This window comes from Papio anubis, chromosome 1 (genome assembly GCF_008728515.1).
Source record: "Papio anubis isolate 15944 chromosome 1, Panubis1.0, whole genome shotgun sequence".
Classification (NCBI taxonomy): Eukaryota; Metazoa; Chordata; class Mammalia; order Primates; family Cercopithecidae; genus Papio; species Papio anubis.
The window spans coordinates 5101124-5125433 of NC_044976.1; the positions used below are offsets into that span (position 1 = coordinate 5101124).

Below are 24310 nucleotides of genomic sequence, written 5' to 3' on the forward strand. Positions count from 1 at the left end.
AGGGAAATACTCCCAGCCCTTCCGGACCGGGTCTGCGCGTCTGGGCATAATCCACCCCCGCTCCAGCTCCACCTACACACGCCGGACTGCTCGCTCTCCGCCCATCCTCCGGAGGGGCTGGGAGGGGGTGTTCTGGGCTGAGCCCCTTTCCCAGGGACCCCTGGCGGGCAACCCGCCCGCCCCCACCCCCGCCCGGCTGCCGCGCAGCGGTGGGAATGTCTCAGTTGGCAGCAGCGCAGAGCTGACCCCTCGCAGCGAGGAGAATTGCTGCCCCGCCCCGGCCCATTCAGCGGACCGCGGGCGCCCGGTTCCCACCGGTACAAAGCGCGCTTGGCCCCGCCCCGCCGGCGAGGGGCCCCCAGCCTCCCCTAACCTGGGACCCTCTTGGCTTCCAAAGACCTCCTCCGCAAGCAGCGCTGCCCACCCGGCCGGCGCATTCCCCGAGGCCTGCCCTTCTCAGAAGCCCCGCCCCTAAGATGCACCGCCCCACCCGGACGCCCCGCCCACGCGGTTCCTAGAAGGGACCCATTGCTTGGTGGCACCAGCTTGAGGGCTGCAAAAGTGAACCCGGTGCCTCTCGTGGGAGAGGGGAACGCCTTTCGCTCGACAAAGACCCTGGCCCACATTCCAGGCCCGGACCCCGTAGACCCCCGCAGCTCCAGATCCCTAGGGCTGCCGGAGAATTCAAACTCTGGACGGCTCTCGGAGCGCGCTGCGCCACTTTATTGGTTCATAACGAGGTCACTGCTGCGCACGGACTTCGGTGGTGGGAGGTTCTCAGGTCAGATTTTCTTCCCCTGGGCTTCTGGCCCAGGACCCCGGGCCACCGAGGGGGAGCTGGGGTTGTGGGGTCAGAGATCCTGGCACCTCCTCCCGACAGCTTGTAATTCAGAATAAAGCCAGCGCGAATCTGTGAGTGGGCATCAAGAGGACATCAGAGGTCTAATGTGTCCCACCCCTGCGATGCCTACTTAGGTGCATGTTTTGGAACCACAAATATGAACTTTCTATAGAAGCTCTTCTCTTTTTGGACTGCCCTGGCCTGCAGGGCACTAAACCCGTCCTGATCCAAACGCGTGAAGGACCCAAGGTCCTTCAAAAGCCCGGCTCCACAGTCGCACCTAGTGGGCTCGCTGGAGTTGGGGCGAGGGTGGGGGTCCCGGCTGTCGCCGTCCAGGTTGGCCTCTCCGGTCTGTGCTTCCTGCGGTGTGGGGTGGAGTAGAGGCCAGGACAAATCCCTCTGCAGTCCACCAGGTGGCGGTGTTGCACTGCAGACCCAGAAGTCCTTCCTCCAAATCCCAGGAGGGCCGCGCGGGGACAGGGGCTCAATAAGTCCCAGGTGGCTTAGGCCCAGCTCCTATTGCCCTGACCTGTTCACTCTCTTCAGTCAATCTCACGGTGACTAGCAGCCCCAGGTGCCAACCCTGGGGAAGGGGTTGCCACCTGGGCTAACAGGGCCTTTCCTCCACTGGTGGGCTGTAGAGCCCACCCCACTGCTTTATCCTGTTGTTACTCCAGGACCATCTCACTCCTCACTGGCTGGTGGGACTGCAGCATTTGTCTGAAGACAGAGGGCAAGTCCAACCCCCCAAAAAGGGCGCACTACCAGAACTCAGGTTCCAGAGGAAGGCATTAAGGGGCAGCTGACCAGCCCTGCTGTGAGTTTGTAGAAGGGTTTTCCATGAAACCAGCCTTGGAATGCCAGGTGCAAATCATAAGGAAGTTTTTATTGGGTCCTGTACAGAAGAGAAATGCTCAGTTGTCAAAAAACTACAAAGGGATCCCTGGCTCTGGGTGTGCTATGAAGACAACTCCCTCCCCAGTGAGGCCAGGGTCAAGTTCCTTAGAAACGCAGCGAACAGGCCTGGAGGCCGGACAAAGTTTGGGAGAGAACTCCAGGCCCAGGGTCCCCCCCTTTATTTTTGTAAAAACCGCAGGACTGGAGTGATTTAGGGGACTCTGTCCCCCTGTATTGCCGTTGGATATGAAACATACAGAGTAAAACCCCAAGGTGACAAATGAGTGAAAACCTAAGGTGACAAGTGGACAGACGGCCCCCAGATGGAGGAGACAATGGCTAGCTGGTGACCTCTGCCCCTACGTAACTTGTCAGTCCTTGAAGGCACAGCAGCATTGGCCAGAGATGGCCCCTCCCGCGGCCAGGGTTGGATTGCACTTCCCTGCCTTGCTCATCTGTGGCCACAGCTCATACCCCCAGTTACCCCACAGCCAGGGACTGGAGGGGCCTCTGAAGCAGAGACAGGCTTAGGCAGCCTCCCACCCCACGCCAGCAGCTTGTTCTGGGAGTGGGACCCTATCTGAAGGGTGATGAGATAGGCTTGGCCACCTGACGGCCAGAAGGAACTGGGCACAGGCAGGCTGTATGCTGACCTTGGAAACTACCCCAGGTTTTCATATTGTGGGGCCACTGCATAGGGGTAGGGTCTGGAGGAGACAGCTTTCTCATCTGCCCTATTTCACCAGCTCAAGGTTATAGCTGTTCCTGGTTTTCCTTAGCCTGGGAAGACCCAGGGCCCATGGCAATGCCCAGGCCTGTAAGGGGTCTGCCCAGGAGGGAAGGCAAAGAAATACATTGCTTCAGGGGTTGGACGCCTGCCCAGAGCCAGGCCTTGAGCTGAGAACCTGGAAGCCCCTGCCAGGATCCCTTCCTGGCCAGGCCTGCACAGGTGGGGAGTGAGGCTGGGGAGGACGTGGGGACACGGAAGCCCAGGCCCTGCTGCCCTCGTGCTCTCTGCCTGCACCGCACACATGGTGGGAGCCATGGGGGGAGCTGATGTGGTGGGAACTGGCAACGATTGCAGAGTAACCAGGGTGGGGACGCTAATGGTGGTCAAGGTGGCTGAGGTGCCAGTGGTGGTGGTGCAGAGTGTTGTGCTTAGCTGGGGTGGAGTGTGGGTTTCCAAGGGGGTAGGGGGCACGGAGAGTAGGAGGCCTCAGGCCTAGGGGGCCACACCAGGCCACATGCTGAATGCAGACCTCCACAAAGGCCAGAGAGCCCTAGACGACCTCTCACACCTGGGCCACTCAGTGGCCAGGGCCTACGACCAAGAGACTTCAAACAGCCCTGAGAGTTAACGTGGTCACCTGCTCATCAGATGGGAAAACTGAGGCAGGACAGGTCGGAAGCAGAGAGACCTGATCAGAGCTTGTTTGGGCTCTGAAGACCCCTGTGCTTAGAGACCCTCTGTACCCCTCCCCCCCGGGGTGTGGCAGTTACGGTGCAGTGTGGGTGGAAAGCCCCTGGGGAGTCCAGTGGCTCCAGCTCAGCCTCTCCAAGGCGGGGCTTTGTTCGGTCCCGCAGTGGCCCTGTCTCAGGTTCCCTGCTCCCGATGTCCTGTTGCCCAGGGTTGGTGATGGCGCACCTGGACGTGCACATGTCACTCACTTCCCAAGCCCAAACTTGGGATGTCACTCAGTTCCCCAGGCCCGACCTCACTCAGCCAGGAATATGCGGTGCCAGTGCAGTCCTCCGGTGCAGCCGTCGCCCTTGGGACAAGGCCAGCTGAGAGAAGCCGGAAGACAAACGCCGAGGCCAACGCTCCCTCACCCCTGGGAGGGGCGGAGGCGGGCGTCCTTGGTGCCGTGGCCCTGGAGGGCGGCCTGGCCTGACTGGCGTCCGTGGGGAGGCGCCGGCGGTCCTAGGACGCGGAGCCCAGCGAGTCCGAGTGAAGCGTGGCGTAGCCCGAGGATTCGGAGGGGGTGCTTAGGAAGCTGCTGGTGCTGCCGCCGCCGCCCTCCGTGCGCAGCCCCCCGGGCTCGCCCCACGATGCGCTCAGGCCGGGGCGCAGAAAGCCGGCGTGCGGGTGCGCAGCGGGGCGTGGCCCGGGGCTCCGCTGGGCGCTGCTTGGGGGCGTCGGGGCTTCTCCGGGATCGGTGCCGTCGGGGATGGCAGGTGCAGCGGGGAAGGGCCCGGGCGGGCGGCGCAGGGCCTGTGGCTCGCACTCGAAGGCGGTCAGGGCGAAGGCATCGGGCAGTAGAGAGGCCGAGGCGGAGCGGGGGCCGGGCCCGGGGCGGCGGCGCGGGCTGCCTGGGGGCGAGTCGCAGGCTCGCCGCAGGCCGCTGTCCAGGGCCGAGGGCCGCAGCGACAGCAGGCTCTCGGCCGAGCGGCGGCGCGCGCGGGACGGGGGTGCGTCCTCCGCAAAGGCCAGCAGGCTGGCGCGGCGCCGCTCAGGCCCGGCGGGCAGCATCAGGTGCGCCAGGGCGGCCAGGTCCTCGCCGGAGCCCCAGCGCGGCAGGAAGGCGGGCAGCGGGACGGCGGCCCACACGTCCGCGTCGTCGTGGGAGAAGCGCCGCGTGGGCGGGACCTGTCAGGACGCGGCTGGCTTTTACCCCGAGCTGCCCTCCTGGAAAACCGGGACAAACCCTTCTCCACCCCGGGGAAGGGCCTTCCATGGGTTAGGGATCAGGCTGCGCGCCGGGGCAGCCTGGCTGGGAGCCGTGAGGTTTGGCGCAGTCTCTCCGAGCCGCAGGGCTGTGCCAGATAGCTGGGGTTGGTTGGGGAGGGCGCTCCTTGAGGACACTGAGCCGGCAGGAGATAATTCAGGTGACAGGGGCCATGGGGGTGGCGGTTGGGGCCCACCCACACAGGCTGTGTGACCTTTGGCCAGCACGTCCTTGGATGGTGACAGCCACCCCTGCAACTGCAGAAGGCGTGAGATGGGCTCCGAGTGGAGAGGCCTCAGGGAGGTCAGGACACCCCGCCACCCGCAGGTGCGGCCTCTCCCCCAGCCCTGTGCTCACCTGCAGGTACTGCATCTTGTCCTCCTGCAGGGGCCGCAGCGGGTAGAGCTGGGGCAGGCCCCCCTCCAGGGCAGAGATCTCATACTTGGCCATCCTATCTAGGGCCACAAAGTCACCTCCATAGCCATAGTCCAGGGAGCGCTCCAACACCAGATCCGGGGAGATGCCACCTTCCAGGCTGGTCTCTGTGGGGTGGTGGGGCAGGCAGAGCCTTAGGGCCATGGAAACTTCGGGGCATCTGGGAGGGAATCTCAGGGACCCCCTGACCCAACAGACATATATAAGGTGGGGGCTGGTTAGCTGAAAAGGGAAGCGGAGGGGTTCTGGGTTCAAATCCCAAATATGCCACCCTTTAACTGTGAGACAGGGCAGGGAGCTCACTCACTGAGGCTGCTTCCTTATCTAGGACATGGGGTGGGACCTGAGGTGACCCTGGGAGGACTAAATAACACATACAAAGGGCTGGCAGTGCCTGGACAGAGCAAGGGCTGGGCCGAGGGTCATGGTATTGCTGATAATGGTATCCAGACAGGACCTGGGTCTGCAGGAGCCCCCAGGGCAGCTTGCTGGGGATCCCTGAGGTTGGGGGGTGAGCCTGGGAGCTCAGCTGGAGCACTTGCAGACATGTCTACCCTGCTCTCTGTTAACCAGAACATCCCATTACTTGGAACCTAGGGCAGCCAAGCTAGATAGGAGAGTGCCCTGTGGGAAGCTGGCTTGGGTCCCTTGGACATTTAAGTACTTTTGGGAGTGACACGGGGGGTGTCTGGTGGTTGAGAATGAAGTCACCTTAGGGGGGTTGCCTGACAGCCGTTTTCTTGCCAACCTCAATGACCTCTCCCAGACACCACCCTCCCCGGGGTCACTCTTAGGCCATCCTCACCGTCATCTGACTCCTCGTCATTGGCCATGAGGGCCATGCACTTCTCCCGGACAGCCTTGAGGTCGGCCCGGTAGCGGTCGCAGGCCCAGAGGAACACAGGCAGCAGCAGGGCCTGGGCCACGGAGCACCACAGCACGCAGAGCGCCATCCAGGGCGCTGAGGCGTCGGCCCGCAGGCTGCTGAAGCTCACCACCTGTGGGCACAGGGCTTGGCCTGGCACCTGCAGGACCCCCCACCATCACACAAGCTCCCCGAGTCTCGGTCTCCCCATGTGTACGGCAGGTCTGACAGGTGGTACCTGCCAAGAAGGGGCCTTTCGGGAGGAAAGGGCTCGAGCTTGGCAGTGGGAGGCCCTGCACTCCGGGAGCTACCTGGCTGCTGGGCAACAGTGGGTGGCCCTGCTCTGTCTCCCTCCTGGCTGCCTATGGAGAGAAGTGGGGCATGGATTACCACCTCCTCCCCACTTTGTTTTGAGACAGAGTCTCACTCTGTCACCCAGGCTGGAGTGCAGTGGCTCAATGATGGCTCACTGCAGCCTCGCGATCCTCCTGCCTCGGCCTCCCAAAGTGCTGGGATTACAGGTATGAATCACTGTGCCTGGCTGCCACCCCCTTTGAGATGAGGAAACTGAGGCTTAGAGAACCAGGTTTCAAGCCTATTCGATTCTGCCCCCTGCTTCCCAGCCAGTGGCCTCCTCGGCCCTAACCCTGCTTTTGGGTCCCTGCCCAGGGACCCTGCATTCCTCCTCTCCCAGGAGAGACCTCATTGCTGTGTCCCAAAGAGCGATACTTAAGTGATTGCCACAAAAGAGTGAAAGTGTGGATGATGTGGGGATGTTCGTTCTGTCATTTGTGGGCCACGTGACCCTCAGAAAGCTGCTAAACCTCTTTGGGGCTCAGTGTCTTCATCTGGAAAATGGGCTAAGAACAGCCCATGCTCTAGAGGGTGAAGATTCTGGACACTTTATTTTTTTATTTTTTATTTTTTGAGACGGAGTCTTGCTCTGTCGCCCAGGCTGGAGGGCAGTGGCCGGATCTCAGCTCACTGCAGCTCCGCCTCCCGGGTTCACGCCATTCTCCTGCCTCAGCCTCCCGAGTAGCTGGGACTACAGGCGCCCGCCACCTCCTCCGGCTAGTTTTTTGTAGTTTTAGTAGAGACGGGGTTTCACTGTGTCAGCCAGGATAGTCTCGATCTCCTGACCTTGTGATCCACCCGTCTCGGCCTCCCAAAGTGCTGGGATTACAGGCTTGAGCCACCGCGCTCGGCCGATTCTGGACACTTTATAACAGCAGCATGGAGTAGCCCCACAAGCTGTAACCTCTTCCCTGTCCTTAAGAGAAGCGGGAATGGCTCCAATTCCCTCCCAGCCCGCCCCTCCCCCACACTGCCCCCACTCTGCTTCCGAGGTGCCTCGTGGGTTTCTGCTGTTTCACGAAGCCCCTGCCCTCCATCTGCACAGTGGCTGGGCCGCCAGGCCCCACTGTACACATGAAGACCCTTAGCTGGGGGGAACCAGGACTGCTGAGGGTGGGGCAGTGGGGGCTGCCTCCTGATCAAGGCTCCGACTCTGAAGCTCCACCCCCCGAGTCACTGTTCTGGAGCCCGTGTCCTCATGTCCTGCAGTGACTCAGGGGAGGCAGCCTTGCCTGCTGCTTGGATGAAACACATCAGGCTAGTCTTTGCCCCAGTCCTCTCCCTGTCTCACTGCAGACCTTTCAGGGACAGGCATAGAGTCCTGCAGTGGGGAGGGGTTAGCTACTGAGTCCAGACTTCATTTTTGGGCCAAGCTGGTCCCAGCTTCACCAAGAGGACCCTAGGCAGCCCCTCTGGACCTCAGACTCTTGTTGGCAAGGCCCTTCTCACAGCAGCCCTCACCTTGGTCTTCCCCAGAAGTTAGTATCAAGCGCAACTCCCCAACAGACATTTGAGGTCCGCCCTGGCCTTGCTCTGTCTCCTGATCCAGCGCCCCTACCTACCTATGGCACCAAAGCTCCTTCTGTCCATCCTGGGACCTGGATCCACCAGGAAACCCATGGGCATGCTATCCCACCTCTGCATCAAATGGCCCTTGAGGCCGGATGCAGTGGTTCACACCTGTAATCCCAGCAGTTTGGGAGGTTGAGACGGGCGGATCACTTGAGGTCAGGAGTTTGAGACCAGCCTGACCAACATGGTAAAAACCTGTCTCTACTAAAAATTAAAAAAAATTTAAAAAATTAGCCAGGCGTGGTGGCGGGTGCCTGTAATCCCAGCTACTTGGGAGGCTGAGGCAAGAGACTCGCTTGAACCCAGGAGGCAGAGGTTACAGTGAGCTGAGATTGCACCACTGCACATTCAGCCTGGGCAACAAGAGCAAAACTCTGTCTCAAAAAAATAAGTAAATAAATAAAATAAAATAAAACAAAAACAAAAAAACGGGCCTTGGGTGAGGGGAACAAACTCTTCTGCACTGTAGCAGGAAGGCCCGGGCTCTGCAGTTGCCAGATGTGGGCTCGAGTCCCACCAGGCTGCCCTGACTCTAGGCAGGTCTTTGCACCTCTCTGAACCTCGGTTTCCAAATCTGGAAAATGGGGACAATGATCAAGCCCATCTCAAAGGATTGGGTCTGAGGACTCAACCACCTGATGCCTGGAGTATGAGCAGTCCCAGGGCTGTCCCAGAGACAGGCTCCCTTGCCCGACGCTGTCACCCACCAGCACAGGGAAGCCCATGAGGCAGTCGTAGATGAAGACTATGGTGGTCACGAGGCCCGTGATCTGCAGAGAGGTTTTGGCGGGCTCTGAGCCATCGATGGAGGAGCGCCGCTTGCCCTGCGCATCCTCCACCACGATGGTGGGCACAGTGAAGGCGCGGCGGTCAGCCCGGCGCCCCACCTGCACGGCCAGCGTCTGGAAGAGGGCGATGGCTGTGCAGACCACGCCCATGGTCACGCTGCCGCCCACCAGCAGCAGGAAGCAGACGCCGAAGCCCAGGCCGATCTCAGCCACAATGAAGCGGCAGCCATGGGTGTAGAAGCGCTCGCTGGTGTCGTGCCAGCCAACGGCAGGCAGGGCCGACAGGATGAAGGACACCATCCAGATACCCATGACTGTGTGCACCGCCTGCTTCTTGGCATTGCTTAGCCTGGCATGGGGCAGGGTGGAACAGAGGGATCTGGCGTCACCCACAGGGGCCTCCCCAGGCCTCTGGGGACCTGTAGGGGATCCTCACCACCCAGGCACCCCACACCCCCCAGTACATCATAGTCATGGCACAGCCAGTGTGGTGGGGCCTTGTTCCTTGCATAGGAGACACTATGAACATTGTCACACGTCCCTCTTCCAAGCATTCTGTGTTGGCTGCTTGTGTCTACCCATGCAAAGCTACGTGTGTGCCCCCAGCAGCTTACAGCGGCCCCTCCTGAGCCTGCCTGCCCTCCCAGCATGCCACAGGTGTGGCCACTCCTATGTGCACATGGGCACACCAGACATGTCTTTGTTTTCATGCCTGCATGGAACCCCAAGAAGCCCAGAGCTTCACGTGCTCACCGGTAGTTGACGGGCCAGCAGACCATCCACATGCGGTGGTAGGAGAGGGAAGTGACAGAGAAACAGGTGGCCAGGGTGAGGGTGTAGAAGGTGGACACGAAGACCTTGCAGAGACCCTCATTCCACTCGAAGTCGGGGCGCTGCCGCCGCAGCTGCACCACGGAGTAGGTGGCAATGGGCACAGCCACGTTGAGCATGTGGGTGGCCGCAAGCATACATAGCAGGAACTCCAGGGGCTTCCACTTCTTCTGCTTGGCGCCAACGCTGAGGATGCCCCAGGCATTGGCCAGCAGGGAGAGGCCCCCACATGCCAGCCAGCCCACTGCACTGCCAGGCAGCCGCCGCTCATCACTCATGGTGCAAACCGGAGCTGACAGGCGGCTGTGGCATCCTCCTTGGAGCCAGGTCTCGGGGAGCAGCAGCCCTCACTCCTGGCGGCTCAGGGATGCTGGGACCACGAGCATCTGTAGGGGGTGGCAATGGGCACTCAGTGACTTCTGCTCTGGCGACAGCATTGTAGCCCTTGGGTACTTGGGATGGGAGATGATGGTGAGCACTCCACTTTGAATGTCCCCTGCAAAACTCATGTTGAAATTTAATTAAAACTTGTGTTGAGGTTTAATTGCCATTCTAATAGTATTAAGAGGTAAGACTATTTTTTTAGAAATTAGGTCTTGCTCTATCACCCAGGCTGGAGTGCAGTGGTGAGATCATAGCTCACTGTGGCACGGAACTCCTGGGCTCAGGCGATCCTCCCCACTCAGCCTTCCGAGTAGCTGGGACTACAGGGGTACACTGCCATGCCTGGCTACTTTTTTTTTTTGAAACGGAATCTTGCTCTGTCACCCAGGCTGGAGTGCAATGGCATGATCTTGGCTCACTACAACCTTCACCTCCCGGGTTCAAGCAATTCTCCAGCCTCAGCCTCCTGAGTAGCTGGGATTACAGGCACGCACCACCACGCCCGGCTAATTTTTGTATTTTTAGTAGAGACAGGGTTTCACCATGTTGGTCAGGCTGGTCTTGAACTCCTGACCTCATGATCCACCTGCCTTGGCTTCCCAAAGTGCTGAGATTATAGGGGTTAGCCCCATGCCCTGCCTGGCTAGTTTAAATTTTTTTGTAGAGATGGGGTCTTGCTCTGTTGCCCAGGTTGGTCTCAGACTCCCGGCCTCAAGCAGTCCTCCCACCTCGGCCTCCCAAAGTGTTGGGATTACAGGTGTGAGCCACAGTGCCTGGCCATGAAACATTTAAGAGGTGATTAGGCCATGGGTGGGTTTAATGTGTTTACAAAACGGCTTCTGGGAGTGAGTTCTCTCAGGGAGCTTTCTCTCTTCTGCCATGTGAGCAACAGCGCTGCTCCTCTCCAAAGGACACAGCATGCAAGGCACCATCTTTGAAGCATAGACCAGGACTTGCCAGACACCAAACCTGCCAGCACCTTGATTTTGGATTTCTCAGCTTTTCTTTTTTGAAAAAAACATTTATATATATATATGTGTATCTTTTCCTTCCTTTCCTTTCCTTCCTTTCCTTCCCTTCTTTCCCTTTCTCTCTCTCTCTCTCTCTCTCTCTCTTTCTTTCTGAGTCTTGCTCTGTCACCCAGGCTGGAGTGCACTGGCACCACCTCAGCCCCTGCAACCTCCACCTCCCGGGTTCAAGCCATCCTTGTGCCTCAGCCTCCCGAGTGGCTGGGACTACAGGCATGTACCACCATGCCCGGCTACATTTTTTTGTATTTTTAGTAGAAACAGAGTTTAACCATGTTGCCCAGGCTGGTCTCAAACTCCTGACCTCAAGTGACCTGCCCACTTCAGCCTCCCAGAGTGCCGGGATCACAGGCATGAGCCGCCGCACCCGGCCTTATTTTTATATTTTAGAGACAGAGTCTCACTATGTTGCCCAGGCTGGTCTCAAACTCCTGAGCTCAAGCGATCCTCACATCTAAACTTCCTCAGTAGCTGGGATTACAGGGCGAGTGCTCCCTGAGTAGCTGGGATTACAGGGCGAGTGCTCCCACACCTGGCGAGACATAAATCTGTTCGTCATGAGTTACTGGGTCTTAAGCACTGTGTTACAGCAGCACAAATGCCCTAAGGCAGGGAAGGCCCCGGCACACCATGACCTATCTGGCCCTGGCTTACATCAGGCTGCACCCTCCTCTCCACCCCCGGGGAGGACCCTCCTGCCCATGTCCCTGACACCCAGGGGCTGTATACGGGGGTGCCCAGTAAGTGTGTATTCCTTCATTTCCATCCACTCCTGGTCAAAGCTCAATATCTGGGTTTCCTTCCAGGTTACCTGAATCCCCAGGGAACCAGCCATGGTGGGTCCAGATGGGCACTCTTACCCTGTGCATGCCCTGGCACTATCCCAGAACAAGTCCTCTTGTCATCAAATGTTCCAGAATCCTCACACAGCCTATGCCAGAGCCCCCCACAGTGGACACCTCTGCCACGCTTGCCTTCATTCCACTTCATCAGGCCACATGAGGACATGTGCAGGAGGACCATGCCCCCGAACCTCCATTTCCCTCTCCTGTTCCCCAAGTGACCTGTTGGGGAAGGGAGCTGGTCACCACTCTCCTGACCACCCTGAGAGGGGACAGGCAGTCTGCTATGTCAGCCCCCAGCTGGCCTTCCACAGCCAGACCCCGGGCGGGGGTTAAAGCCCCCACACAGCAGTGGTATGGCTGGGGCAAGGTCACTGTACCTTCTCCTCTAAGGGACTTCAGTGCTTCTTCTACGAGGAGGCTGAGGTGGACAGCAGCCACCTCTCTGTAGCCCTGGGCCCAGGTCTGGCACACAGTGGGTGCTCTGGGGTGGTGGCTAGTCTCATGCTCTGGTTGGCTTGGGCAGCAAGGGCCTGGAGATGGCCCGTAAACCAGACCAGAGCTTGACTCTGAAGTCAGAGGAAGTGCCGATGGCCTTTCCATGTGAGTCAGGGACACAGGATGCTGGGCAGCAGGCACGTGGCGGGGAGCAGGGAAGCACCCATCCTGCCAGGGGGCTGGGCAGCGAGTCCCTCCCTCACCCTTCCCAGCCTGGCAGCCCCCTGGCTGCAGCCCAGGCAGGCAATGTGGGAGAAGCCAAGTGCCAAGTGAAGGCCTACTTTGTGCTCTGATCACACTTAACTGGCCCTTCTCACCCAGGGCCCATTTAGCCTCATTTGCTCTTTTTCTCATGCTCTGGTCCTCATGGGCATCGACAGCACCAGACACGCCCCATGCCCCCCAGAGAGGAAGTATCTCCAGCTCAAGGTGGGGGGCCACTGTTGCCTTAGCCAAGGCCCCTGGCTCTCGGGCAGGGAAGGCAGCGATGTCCCAGCCACCAGCTGGCAGGCCTCCTGCTTGTCTTGTCCAGAGTTCTTTCTTTTGTTTTTTGAGATAGAGTTTTACTCATTACCCAGGGTGGATCTCAGCTCACTGCAACCTCCGCCTCCTGGGTTCAAACTATTTTCCTGCCTCAGCCTTCCAAGTTGCTGGGATTACAAGCGCCCGCCACCACACCCTGCTAATTTTTTGTATTTTTTTTTTTTTTTTTTTTTTTTGAGGCGGAGTCTCGCTCTGTCACCCAGGCTGGAGTGCAGTGGCCGGATCTCAGCTCACTGCAAGCTCCACCTCCCAGGTTCACGCCATTCTCCTGCCTCAGCCTCCCGAGTAGCTGGGACTACAGGCGCCCGCCACCATGCCCGGCTAGTTTTTTGTATTTTTTTAGTAGAGACGGGGTTTCACCGTGTTAGCCAGGATGGTCTTGATCTCCTGACCTCGTGATCCGCCCATCTCGGCCTCCCAAAGTGCTGGGATTACAGGCGTGAGCCACCGCGCCCGGCAATTTTTTGTATTTTTAGTAGAGATGAGGTTTCATCATGTTGGCCAGTCTGGTCTCGAACTTGTGACCTCAAGTGATCCACCTGCTTCGGCCTCCCAAAATGCTGGGATTACAGGCATGAGCCACGGTGCCCAGCCTCTTGTCCAGAGTTCTTTTGGTCTGTCTGTGGCCCGACTTCCCCTGGACCTTCTGAGGCCCCAAGAAATGTGTCTCATTCATCTTGGTGCCCCTGCCCTGGACCTGCCCAGACCCCTGACCTGTGGAAGGAGCCTAGTCTGGGCGACACTGGGGCTCCTTTGCTGGCCTCCTGGGTAGGGGGGAATGCTGTAGCCAGGGAAATTCCTTCCCAAATGTTTATTAGATTTCAGCTTGCACAGTAGCCTCCTCTTCCCCATCCCAGACCCAGCGTGGGAGGCAGGGTGGTCCCTTGGACTCTACCAGCCCCTCCCGTGTCTAGTAAACCACCCTGAGTGCAGCGTAGAGGCCACATGGTATGCGAGAAAGAGCGTGGACTCCACTGAGGCTGCAGGGCCCCAAAACCAGCTTCCCAGTGAGTCGCGTGACTCCTTTGTGCCTGAGTTTTCTCCTCTGTAAACTGGACATAATACTTACCTTGAAAAACGTTGTGGGTAGTTACTGCACTATGCCAGGGAAAGTGTTTAGCATGCAGACAGGCACATAGTAAGCACTCAGCAAAGCCTCCCCATCTAAATAAATGTCTCTCTTAAAGCCCTCCCAGCTCACTGAGCTGTGCTTTTTTTTTTTTTTTTTTTTTGAGATAGAGTCTTGGTCTGTTGCCAGGCTGGAGTGCAGTGGCATGATCTCGGCTCACTGCAACTTCTGACTCCCTGGTTCAAGCGATTCTCCTGCCTCAGCCTCCTGGATAGATGGGGTTATAGGCACGTGCCACCACGCCCAGCTAATTTTTGTATTTTTAGTAGAAATGGGGTTTCATCATGCTGGCCAGGCTGGTCTCATACTCCTGACCTTGTGATCCGCCCGCTTCGGCCTCCCAAAGTATTGGGATTACAGGCATGCACCACCTCGCCCAGTTAATTTTGTATTTTTAGTAGAAATGGGGTTTCTCCATGTTGGTCAGGCTGGTCTTGAACTCCCAACCTCAGGTGATTCGCCTGCCTGGGCCTCTCAAAGTGCTGGGATTACAGGCGTGAGCACCCAGCCTTGTGCTGTCTCTTATGGGTCAAGACACTGAGCTTGGAAGTGCTGGGGAGCCTCAGACCTGCGGGCAGATACATATTCACTGGGACCAGGACCTGAGGCAGACTAGCCTCAGGAGTGAGGGGAGCACTGGGCCACCTCCAGCCTTTGGGGTGCCTGGCAGCCCTTTGGGGGTTCAGAGCAGAGTGTGAGTAATCGCTGTGGGCGAGAGGGCTGCAGACACCAGTGGTCTTTACGCTATCAAATAGGAAACTGGACTCAGCATGCACTTATCAAGTCAACATCTATTTCTACTGGCCCAGGGCCGCCTCAGCTGTGAGACTGGGAGGCCTTCCCTCAGATGCCCAACAGGCTCTGTCTAGCCCCTGTGACCTTGGCCCAGCCCAGCCCACCCTGTCCACGTGTTGATTACTGGTGCAGGGTGGTGAGGAAGGAGCCATAGGCTGCAACCAGCCCAGCCCTTCACGGTGCCAGTTCTTCCTCTCGTCTAGCCTAATGGTGCCTTACTGCCGGGAAAGGCTCTAGGTCTGAAGGCCGGGTGCCGTGGCTCGTGGCTCATGCCTATAATCCTAGCACTCTGGGAGGCCAAGGTGAGTGGATGGCTTGAGCCCAGGAGTTCGAGACCAGCCTGGGCAACATGGTGAAAACTTGTCTGTACAAAAAATAAAAAATTGGCCAGGCGTGGTGGTGTGAGCCTATAGTCCCAGCTACTTGGGAGGCTGAGGTGTGAGGATCACCTGAGCCTGGGGAGGTCAAGGATACAGTGAGCCGTGATTGTGCCACTGTACTCGCCTGAGTGACAGAGTGAGACCCTGTCTTAAAAAGAAAAAAAAAGGCCGGGCGCGGTGGCTCAAGCCTGTAATCCCAGCACTTTGGGAGGCTGAGATGGGCGGATCACGAGGTCAGGAGATCAAGACCATCCTGGCTAACATGGTGAAACCCCGTCTCTACTAAAAAATACAAAAAACTAGCCGGGTGAGGTGGCGGGCGCCTGTAGTCCCAGCTACTCGGGAGGCTGAGGGAGGAGAATGGCGTGAACCCGGGAGTCGGAGCTTGCAGTGAGCTGAGATCTGGCCACTGCACTCCAGCCTGGGCGACAGAGCGAGACTCCGTCTCAAAAAAAAAAAAGAAAAAAAAAGGTTCTAGGTCTGTGGGCAGGGGCACGTGCATTCTCTTGTAAACGGGCATGCTCCTCCAGTGAGTGCCCCCAAAATTCTTCCCCACTGTAAAGCTTGTCCAGCAGAAGCAGGGAGAGGTGAAGCCGTTTGCCCTGGCCAGCACATGCCTGAGCCAGGATCCAAACTCCACTTGCCTGACACCAAAGTCCTGGCCTCTCAAACCCTAAACTGTTGGGGAAAAGGGCATTTTGTTGTTGTTGTTGTTGTTATCCCTGGAGCTGAGTTCTTTCTGAACCTCAGGTCTGCAGGGCAGGTCTCACTGTTCCCACACTGCAGACGGGAATACTTCAGGCAGAAGCTCAGGGCAACACGGAGAGAATAGTGTCAGGGCTGGGTTTGGGGACAGGCACTCCTGGGTGCTGTAGTCCTGGCATGGGAGAGGAATGTCCTGGGGGGCGGGGCGTGGACACCGGGTTCCAAGTGCAGAGTGACAGAGGACTGGTTGTGTGGGAACAAAGTGTCCGTCTGGCTCTGAGACAGTGACCACAGACCCACGGATTGCACCCTTTCTGTTCATTCATCATAGAATGGAGCGGCCACTAGGGCCAGACCCCAGGCTGGGATCCCCACAGTGCCGACGGGACCCAGGATGGCACTGTTTCCTGCTGGGAAGTTTCTCCTGCAGGGCACTTAAAGCATCCCGCAGCATCTCAGGACCTGGCTTCCCACCTCCCCGCCTACTGCAGGGCCGACTGCAGGTGCGGCCAGCCTGGGACCCACCCGGCCTCCCTCCGCAAGACCCGCGGGCGTGGCCGGGGCGTGACGTCACGGCTCTGGGCCAATGAGGCCGCGCGGCCGCGAGGCCCCATTGCGCAACAAAGAGAACCCAGAACTTGAAAGGATTCCCCGGGCTCTGGCTGCGCCCCGGCTTCCGCCCCCACGCTGGTCTCCGCCCGCGCTGCAGCCGATCGGTTCCACGGGGCCCGGCCTGGCCGTTGCCCAGGGAGGGACGCGCACCGCGAGACCTGGACATCTCCGGCACGCCCCCCCAGTCCCCGCCCCTACAGTCCCAACCCCCCGGGGTTCCAATCCCCCCCCACGGCTCGTGCAACCCCCGCTTCGACTCGCGTGCTCTCGCGTACTGGTCCCCAGTGGGTCCCCCAAGTCCTGCCCCACGCCGAGGGCGCGTCCAAGCGGCTGCCTGGGAAACCTGGCGGGACTGCGGCCTCCGGACCCCTCCGGGTTGCGCTGAGCAGGGGCGGGCTCGGGATCTCCAGACCGCCCCGCCCCCGTCCCCTGAGAGCCCCCAGGGACGGCGTTGCCAGGTCCCGATGCAGGGGGACGGAGGGAGGGGCTGGCCCCGGGGAAGTTACCCCGAAGGTCCCCAAGTTGGGGGGGTGCCAGCGCTAAGCGCCGCTCGTGGCCCCTCGTACGGACCCCGCGACCAAGAGAGCGCGGAAAGCCCCCTCCTTTCCCGCCGTGTCCTCCCCCCGGGGTCCTCCGGCCCGTCCGCCCCCAGGGGCCAGGGCGGCGGCGCTCACCCTGCATTCGGGCGTCCGGGGCTCCGGCTCGCTGCTCCCGCCTCCGGCTCCGGCTGCGGTTCCCGCGCCTTTGGGCCGAGCGCGGGCCGCCGAGGGCCGCGGGGGTGGCTGGCGGCGGAGCGGCCCGTGGGCCGGGGCATGCTGGCGGCGACCACCGGCGGCCGGCGCGCTCCGCTCGGTGGGCTCGGCTCCGCCGCCCCTCCCTCCCCTGGGCGCCTCCGCCGCCGCCGCGCTCCGCTCCCGCCGCTCCGCTGCTGCGCCGGGCGGCCGGGGGCGGGGGGCGGGGGGCGGAGCAGGGCGCATGTCTCCGGCGGGGCCTCCGCGCCGCCCCTCGGCCCGCCCCGCCCCCGCCCGCTCCGAGGCGCGGCATCCGCGGCCGTCTGTCGGTCTGTCAGTCAGTCCGTCGGTCCGTCCGTCCGTCCGTCTGTCTGCCCGTCCGCAGCCTAGCCGTGCCCCCGCGTCCGTCCGCGGCCGGGCCGAGCCGCCCTGGGCCGGTGGCGCCTCCTGACAGCGCGGCGCCGCTGGCTCCCAGCTCGGCTCGGTGCACACTCCCGACGCCGCCTTTAGACGCCGGGGCAAGACCCAGGCCCGGAGCTCTGGGGGTCCGCGGGCCAGAGGGAGCTGGGGCAGAAATGGACACTGAGAACCTGGGGCCAGGGCTGGGGCTCAGGGAGGCCTTCTCGGAGGAAGCCGCATCTAAGATGAACAATCGGGGCGGGGCGTGGAGAGGACACGGGACCAACGGCCAGCGGCTTCTAGGAACTGGGAATCAATCTGGATCAGGGGCAGCGAGGGGCAAGGTTGGGCCAGTTACGGATTCACGCTGCTCCCTGGACCTGGGGAGTCCATTGAGGGAATAAAGTGGATGGGCCACCGGGCTGCCGAGTGGTCCCCGCCACCCCTACAGGCTCAGAAATGTTCTGAAACTCTGAGCACCACCGCCCAGCCGGGAGAGGCCAGTGTCTGAGCCCAGCGCCTGAACCCTTCTCTGTCTCCTCTCCTCCCGTCCTTCCCGCCCCTCCGCCCCTCCGCCCCTCCCTCCCAAGCCCTCATGCCATCACCACTCCTCATAGAGCACAGGCTGTCTCCCATAGACTGACAGCCTCAGCTGGCCCCATGCAGGGGGAACCGTTTCTGCTCCTTGATGGGAGCCCTGAGACACCTGCTGAGGATCGTGCCTGTCTCTTATAGAAAGCCCCTGACCACACACACAATGGGCACAAGGCCTCCGGGGCTGCCTGGCATAGTGTCCTTCCATGCCTCTGGGACACATCCGTGACTAGACGCCCCTGTGTCTGGAGGAAAGTGGGCACCTGACCAGGAGACCCAAACCGATTGCAGCCAAAACAGATGCTTGGAGCTTGCCCAGTCCGGCCAGGGCTGCTCCACAGCCTGCACCTGCCTAAACTGTCCCCACACCCCAAGTCCCTGAACAGCTTTTAGGGGGCCCAGGATGGGCCTCAGGGTCTGTCCCATGAGACAAAAGAAGTGTTTGTAGAGAAAGGCCCCACAATAACTGTGGGGCTGGGCAAGGAGGAACCCGGGGCCATGCACACCTATACTCCTGGGTTTCTGGGACAGCCAGGGCCCTCAGTGCCCCCAGTGAGCCCTCTGTGGACAGGTTGGCTCCCCCTCCAGGTGGCCCTGGTTATAAATAGGCCACCAGCAGTGGGAGGCTGGCACAGGGCAGCTGTAATCAAGGGTGGTGTTTCTAAATGTCTCGCCTGTGACTCGGGCTGAAACGGTAGAAACACCACACTTAATTATGGCCACCGAGAGCCATGCCACTTAGAAACACCACAGTTAAGATTGCACACACGGCCATGGAGAGCCATGCCTCTGTCTGGGCCTGGCTCCCCTCAGCCAGCCCAGCTGACCCACTGCCTGCACCAGTGCCTCTGCCCGGCCTCAGCTGTCTCTGGGGCAGGTGGGAGATGGCCTCTGATGGCTGCCCTGGGGCCCTGGCTTATTTCGTGCTGTGCTGAGGTCTGTTGCAAAGGGCTGGGTGCCCCTGGGAAGCGGTTTTTAGGTGCCTGGTTTGCCCAAAGCCACAGGGATGAGTGGCTGAGCCAGGACTGAACTAGGGAGTCTGATGTGGGGCCCACCTTCAAGTGAAGGATGTGGGTGCTTTGAGGACCTGGTCCCCTCAGTGAGCCCCTGGGCTCAGGCCCCACTGTGGCCAGCCCTGGGCCTTCTGCTTGCTGGGAAGGGTGGCCTCCTCATCGCTCTGAACCCAGGGCACCATTCTGGCATGGGTCATGGGTGGAGCTGGGGGCCGAGGCTGGCTGAGGCCAGCCCCAGGGGGCCAAGGGGCAGGGTGGGGTGGCAGAAGCTTCATGTGGCTGAGCTTGTCCCTCCCACCCCAACCCCCTCCCAGACAGGAAATAAGCCCGTCAGCCGTGACTGGGGCCTGGGACAGATTCCCAAGCTCTTGGCTGGTGTTTCTGCACATCTGGAGCCAAGTCCTCACTCTCCAGGGGCCAGAGGGAGCCTTGTGCGAGACTGCAGCTGTTGACGGGCCGGTCTTCTCCAGGCGGCAGGACAGATGTTGGGGCTTCAGGGACAGACTGAGTCGGGAACATTCTCCCAGATGCCACCTCTGGGCATGCTTGGTTGGACCCTCCTTTTCAGCAGTGGATGCAGGTGGGGTCCTGGCCCCTGTAGTGGCCTTGGCAGGGCCAGATGCACAGATAAACCGTGCTGCACTGATACCCTCACCACACACGTGCTCACAGACATGCAGAGACAGATGCACACACACATGCATAGATATATCAGTGACACGTATGCCCACAGCTTCACACCGATGGCACTGACACATATTCGTGCTGTTCCTCAGACCCCTGCCCTATAAGCCATCCCGGCAGCCTCCTGCCTGAGTGGCTAGGGGAGTTTCCACGTCAGGCACAGGGTCCTGGTGCCAGCTGGGGGGCTCCTTCACACAGGATGTTGGGGTGTCTGGGCAGTTTCTAGCAAGAGGCTGGGTCAGGTTGGGGCTCCCACATGCTAAGCCAGGCCACATTCGGCTCTTCCCACACCATCACCTCTGAGTCTTTCCAAGCAGCCCCACCCTGTTCATAAGAAAGCCACACAGGCTCAGAGCCGGCATCCTCTGCAAGCCAGTGGGGTTGTGGGGTGCTGGCACTCCCACCAGGCAGTGTGGCCCTGAGCCCACATCCTCCCAGCATCAGGGCTGCCTGTGAGGTCCAGGGAGCTGGGGTATCTGGGGCCAGGACACCAAACCAGGGCCCCATGGGAAATGGGCATTCATAGCCAGCGAGTCACCAGCTGGACACCAGTTGGTGTGGCTGTGCCTGAGGTTCTAGGGCACACACCGGTGCTGGGAGGGCTGAGACTGTCCGTGGGAGCCCCCACATCCCACACCCCCTGGGAAAGCAGCCCCCCAAGACAAATGACTACCCAGGACGCGTGGGTCCAGCCAAGCAGCAGCTTTATTAGTGGTGCTGGGTTCTTCCCACACCCTACAGCGTGCTCGGAAGCATTCCCAAGGGTTTCTGCGGAATGCCTCCCGGCGCTCGGGACAACACTGTGTGTGTAGCATTGACACTGGAATGATATAAATAAAGCTTTGGTGTGTTGGTTTGCAGGAGAGAGTACAGGTTAACACTGTGATACGAAAACTTCAGACAATACCAGCTCTCAATGTGAATCGGGTTTTTGGCCAAGGGGGGAACTTCTAAGTGACTGGACACTGGGCCCGTTGCCATGGCTACTCGAGGCCCCAGCGGCAGGAGGAGGGAGTCTAGGGCTGAGGCTCCGTGTGGCCCTGTCGCTTCGCCTTCATCTGCAGGTACCGCCCTTTGCCTTCCTCAAAGCGCTTCTTCTCGTCCTCGGTCTCGGGCTGTGGACCACACAGAGACAGGCAGGTTAGGGTCACTGAAGAACCAGTGCCGTGGCCTTGTGACCTCACCTGGGGCCCCAGCCCTGGTGGGTGCAGAGTACCATGCCTCGGCTCCACTGGCCTCCTGGGACTGCCAGGTACCAGGCATGGGGCTCATGTCCCACCTTGCTGATGGGCCCACTGACTGGGCTGAATATGCTCAGCCGAGATGCTTTGAGGGTCACAGGAGCTACGGGTGGCAGAGCTCCACGGCGGGGACACTAAGGTCATGGCGGGTCAGAAGCAGTCAGTGGACCTGCTGAGCCCTGTGACACCCTCACCCCACCTTTCACAGCAGGTGAACTCCAAGCCCAGGGCCTGTTTGCTATTGGACTTTGGTGGAAAATGCACTTGGTAATGAAACACGGGAGCTGAACATAAGTGGAAAGGAAGAGGACCCTGTATTCGCTGCACTCCCAGGGAAAAGCAGCTGCACATGGCCACTGCCCCAGAGAGAAGCGGGGAAAGCCAGCTGCACACGGTCATTGCCCCCAAAGAGAAGTGGGCAGACGCTGTGCTGCCTGTGGCCTTGAGAAGGCCCCAGCCCGTACTGGGAGCAATAGGTCTGCTTTGTGGGGAGGGAGCCCTGTCACCATGCCCTGGACCGTGCACTCAGGAGGTGGCACCTTGGACCCCAGGGACCCCATCTCATTGCTCTGGGGGCAGAGTCAACTGAACAGGTGGGATTTGGCCAAAGACTGGGTTCTGCCCAGGACAGTCCTGGTTCGTGCCTGCTGACCGGCTGCGATTACGAACGGCACCCCCTTTCACTCTAAGTCTTGTGGTCCCTGGGCAGGTGCCACCCCTGGAGTATTAGGTGGTCACTTCTGAGGTCCCATGTGTCTCAACGCCATGTTCTGACTGGCCCCACCCTGGATGAGAAGTCGGGTTTCATGAGCTGTGCTAATTTCTCTGGCACATTTCATCGCGACATTTTGAGGGTGTCTGAAAGCCACAGAGATGGGGCAGTTGCCCTTCATTTCAGCCACAATGACACCAATCTGTACAGCTATTTTTGGGCCTAAGTGTTTTATAGACAAATGGTATATTGGCAAGAGAGAGCGCAGTCAGTCAGAGGATGTAATGTCAAGTTATACCAAATGCCTCCTCCCCTCAGCTCTCCCCAAAATCGGTCTCTAAATGTCACCAGGTGTAAACTGTCAAAACCTCGCCAGCCTGGAGCCAATAGAATCTTCGGGTATTTAAAGAAATAGGTGGCGCTCCTTGCAGCGGTCCTGGTCCCCCTTTGAAGAGTCTTCGGTGTACACAGGAAAACTGCTTTTCCAAGACACTTTATTGAAGAAGTCCCTCCCGCTGCTACGGTTTGATCTCTGGCTGACTTTTAAAAATAAAATTTGAGGCTATGCAATTTGACCTGAAACAGCCCAGGGAAAACGAAATGTTCTTTCTCAGTTCTAGCAGCACTTCTAAGTGGGCAAGACCCCTGAGATTCCTGGGCCTGGAGGGCACAGAGCCCAGCCCCTGCAGATGACAAGGTCCCCTGAAGACATACATGGCTACATCCTGCTGGGCACAGCTGAAGACTTCTGTGCACACTGAGGCAGAATGTGCTAGATCAGGGCTTCTCGAACTTTTAAGTGCATCTGAGTCATCGCCAGTCTTGTAAATGCAGATTCTGATCCAGTGGGTCTGGGAGCTGAGACTCACTTCTAACAGGATCCCAGGTGACACAAGCTGTGGCCCACGTACCACACCTGTGTAGCAGGGCCCTGCCCCCTCTCTGTCTGCTCCTGCCCCAAACGGGGGACATCTGAAATGGCCAAGAATGCAAGGTCAGAGCCACCAGGATGGGCTATAGGGGCCTTGTCCTCCCCTTCCCCTGTGGAATTGCTTGGTGATGTGGAGGGAAGCTGCAGCTTCCTGTCCACCTGCAGCGGCCAAGGCTGAGGCTCAGCAGAGGAGCAGCTGCCCACAGCCTGGCTTCCTGCCTACCTTGAAGACCCTGTAGCAGGCAGAGCAAGTGCTGTGGGGTGGGGGTGGGGTCCCAGAGCTGGGCGATGAGGCAGCAGGGCCTGGTGGGGTTGGTACTGGGTTCTGCTGGCGTTGGAGTGGCTGTGGCAGCCCTGGGAGCAGGAGAGCTGGGGACGGGCAGGCTAGACCACACCCAGGCGCCTCCCAGTCTGAAAGCCTGGCCCCTCGGCTCAGGTCCTCCCTCTAGCTGGTGGAGTATCTGCCCTCCACAGAGAGGAAAGACGGCAAAGAGCTTGGAAAGAAAAAGAATCCTTGAAAGCAGGAGAGAGTGAGCCTGGCCCAGGAGAGGCAGCTGGAGTGAGAAGGGACATAGCTGGAGCCCCCGCCCAGCCCACAGGAGCCAGGCAGGTCCGGCCCGACGAGGGAACTTCCTGGGAACGTGCAGATGTGGGAGACTGGTGAGAAACTTGTTCCCCAAGTGCCTGAGTCCCCAGCCAAATGCTCTCAGGGACCAGAGGACCAGGAGGGGCCAAGGGAAGAGAGGTGGCAAATGGCTCTGTGGAGCCAATGCCACCAGCTTGGGAGCTGTTACCACAGGTGCCCTGGGGGACTGGTGGGAATGGCCGGTCCAAGGCCAGGGCCCTGGAGAGGGGCTGAGGAACGAAGGGCTGCCAGGTCGGGAGGTGCCTGACTCGCTGCTTGTCTGTGTCTACAGATCCTCTGGGCTCCCTCCCCAACTCCACTGGGAGTTGAAGCCTCTCTGATGGTCTGTGCCAGGCAGGTTTGGGGATCTATGCACTAAATGGCCTCTTACAATAAACAATGTACACTGGGATGAAGGTTCTGAAACGTCTCAAGTCTGTTTAACTTTTGCATTTCTCAAACTGAGCTGGCCAGGGACCCCTTTCATAAGGAACCAAGCTCTGCCCAGCCTCTGGGACGGGCTGCTTCAGGCAGAGGCTTGCCCGCCCTGGGACCCGACCATGCTGTGTGCCCTTCCTGGGATGGTCTCTTCATTCTACCTGGAAACCAGCCCAGCATCCTCAACCCTGGAGCTGGGTGTGAATCCTGATTCACCACTGACTCACATCGACTCCTGTTTTGTAAAATGGGCCAATGTCCACCTCACGGCAGGGTTGTGGGGACCAAATTTCTCCCTGCAGCCCATGTTCAACCAGGCATTAAAAACAACACGGTGAAAGCAGCCGGTCACAGGGAGCTGCCTATCACCCATTTATACGAGATGTCCAGGAGAGACATATACACAGAGGCAGAAAGTGGATTTGCGGTTGCCTGGGGCTGGGGGACCAGTGGCAGCTACAGAGTGGTGCTTCTTTTTGGGGTGATAAAATGTTTTGAAATAGACTGTGGTGGCGGATGTCCACCTCTGTGAATAGACGAAAACCTGCTGAATTGTATCCTGTAAGTGAGTGAACAGAACGGCATGTAATTACGTCTCAATAAAGCTGTTAAAAGAGGAAACCTCCATAGGTGAGAGCTCTCCGTGGTGGGGGAGTGGTCAGGGTTGTCAACGCATGAGACTGGCCCCAAGCTAATAACGACACAGAAATTCTTTCTTCTCTTTACTTTTGCATAATTTGACTTTTTCTATAATTAAAAAGCTAGAAAAGCAAAAAG

The 24310-nt window shown here is 59.4% G+C and overlaps 2 protein-coding genes across 5 annotated transcripts in view; both read right to left on the reverse strand.

The window, feature by feature from the left end:
- Nucleotides 1–1706: 1706 nt before the first annotated feature.
- Nucleotides 1707–17103, reverse strand: GPR153 (G protein-coupled receptor 153). Its single transcript, XM_003891031.4, has 6 exons — nucleotides 16840–17103; nucleotides 9172–9635; nucleotides 8338–8767; nucleotides 5645–5837; nucleotides 4762–4946; nucleotides 1707–4325 (listed from the first exon to the last, which is right to left on the reverse strand). Exons 2-6 carry the CDS (start codon nucleotides 9525–9527, stop codon nucleotides 3660–3662), a joined length of 1830 nt encoding a protein of 609 aa, XP_003891080.1. The 5' UTR covers nucleotides 9528–9635; nucleotides 16840–17103; the 3' UTR covers nucleotides 1707–3659.
- A 3170-nt stretch (nucleotides 17104–20273) lies between these two features.
- The window catches only part of ACOT7 (acyl-CoA thioesterase 7), a 135221-nt gene continuing 131184 nt past the window's right edge, over nucleotides 20274–24310 (reverse strand). For all 4 annotated transcript variants that reach the window (XR_635607.2, XM_003891032.3, XM_003891033.2 and 1 more), the window contains one exon: nucleotides 20274–20701. Coding sequence is in view for 3 of the 4 variants with exons in the window: in XM_003891032.3 (XP_003891081.1) it covers nucleotides 20603–20701 (99 nt within the window). In the remaining variant the exon portion in view is untranslated. The remainder of the gene's footprint in view (nucleotides 20702–24310) is intronic.

Excerpts from the sequence above, each read along its gene's own strand:
- GPR153 (XM_003891031.4), bottom strand. The coding sequence starts at position 9,527 with ATGAGTGATGAGCGGCGGCTGCCTGGCAGTGCAGTGGGCTGGCTGGCA. Across the intron at positions 8,768-9,171 it reads TGCTGGCCCGTCAACTACCG|GCTAAGCAATGCCAAGAAGC; the intron begins GTGAGCACGTGA and ends GCCCCATGCCAG. Across the intron at positions 4,326-4,761 it reads ACAAGATGCAGTACCTGCAG|GTCCCGCCCACGCGGCGCTT; the intron begins GTGAGCACAGGG and ends GCGTCCTGACAG.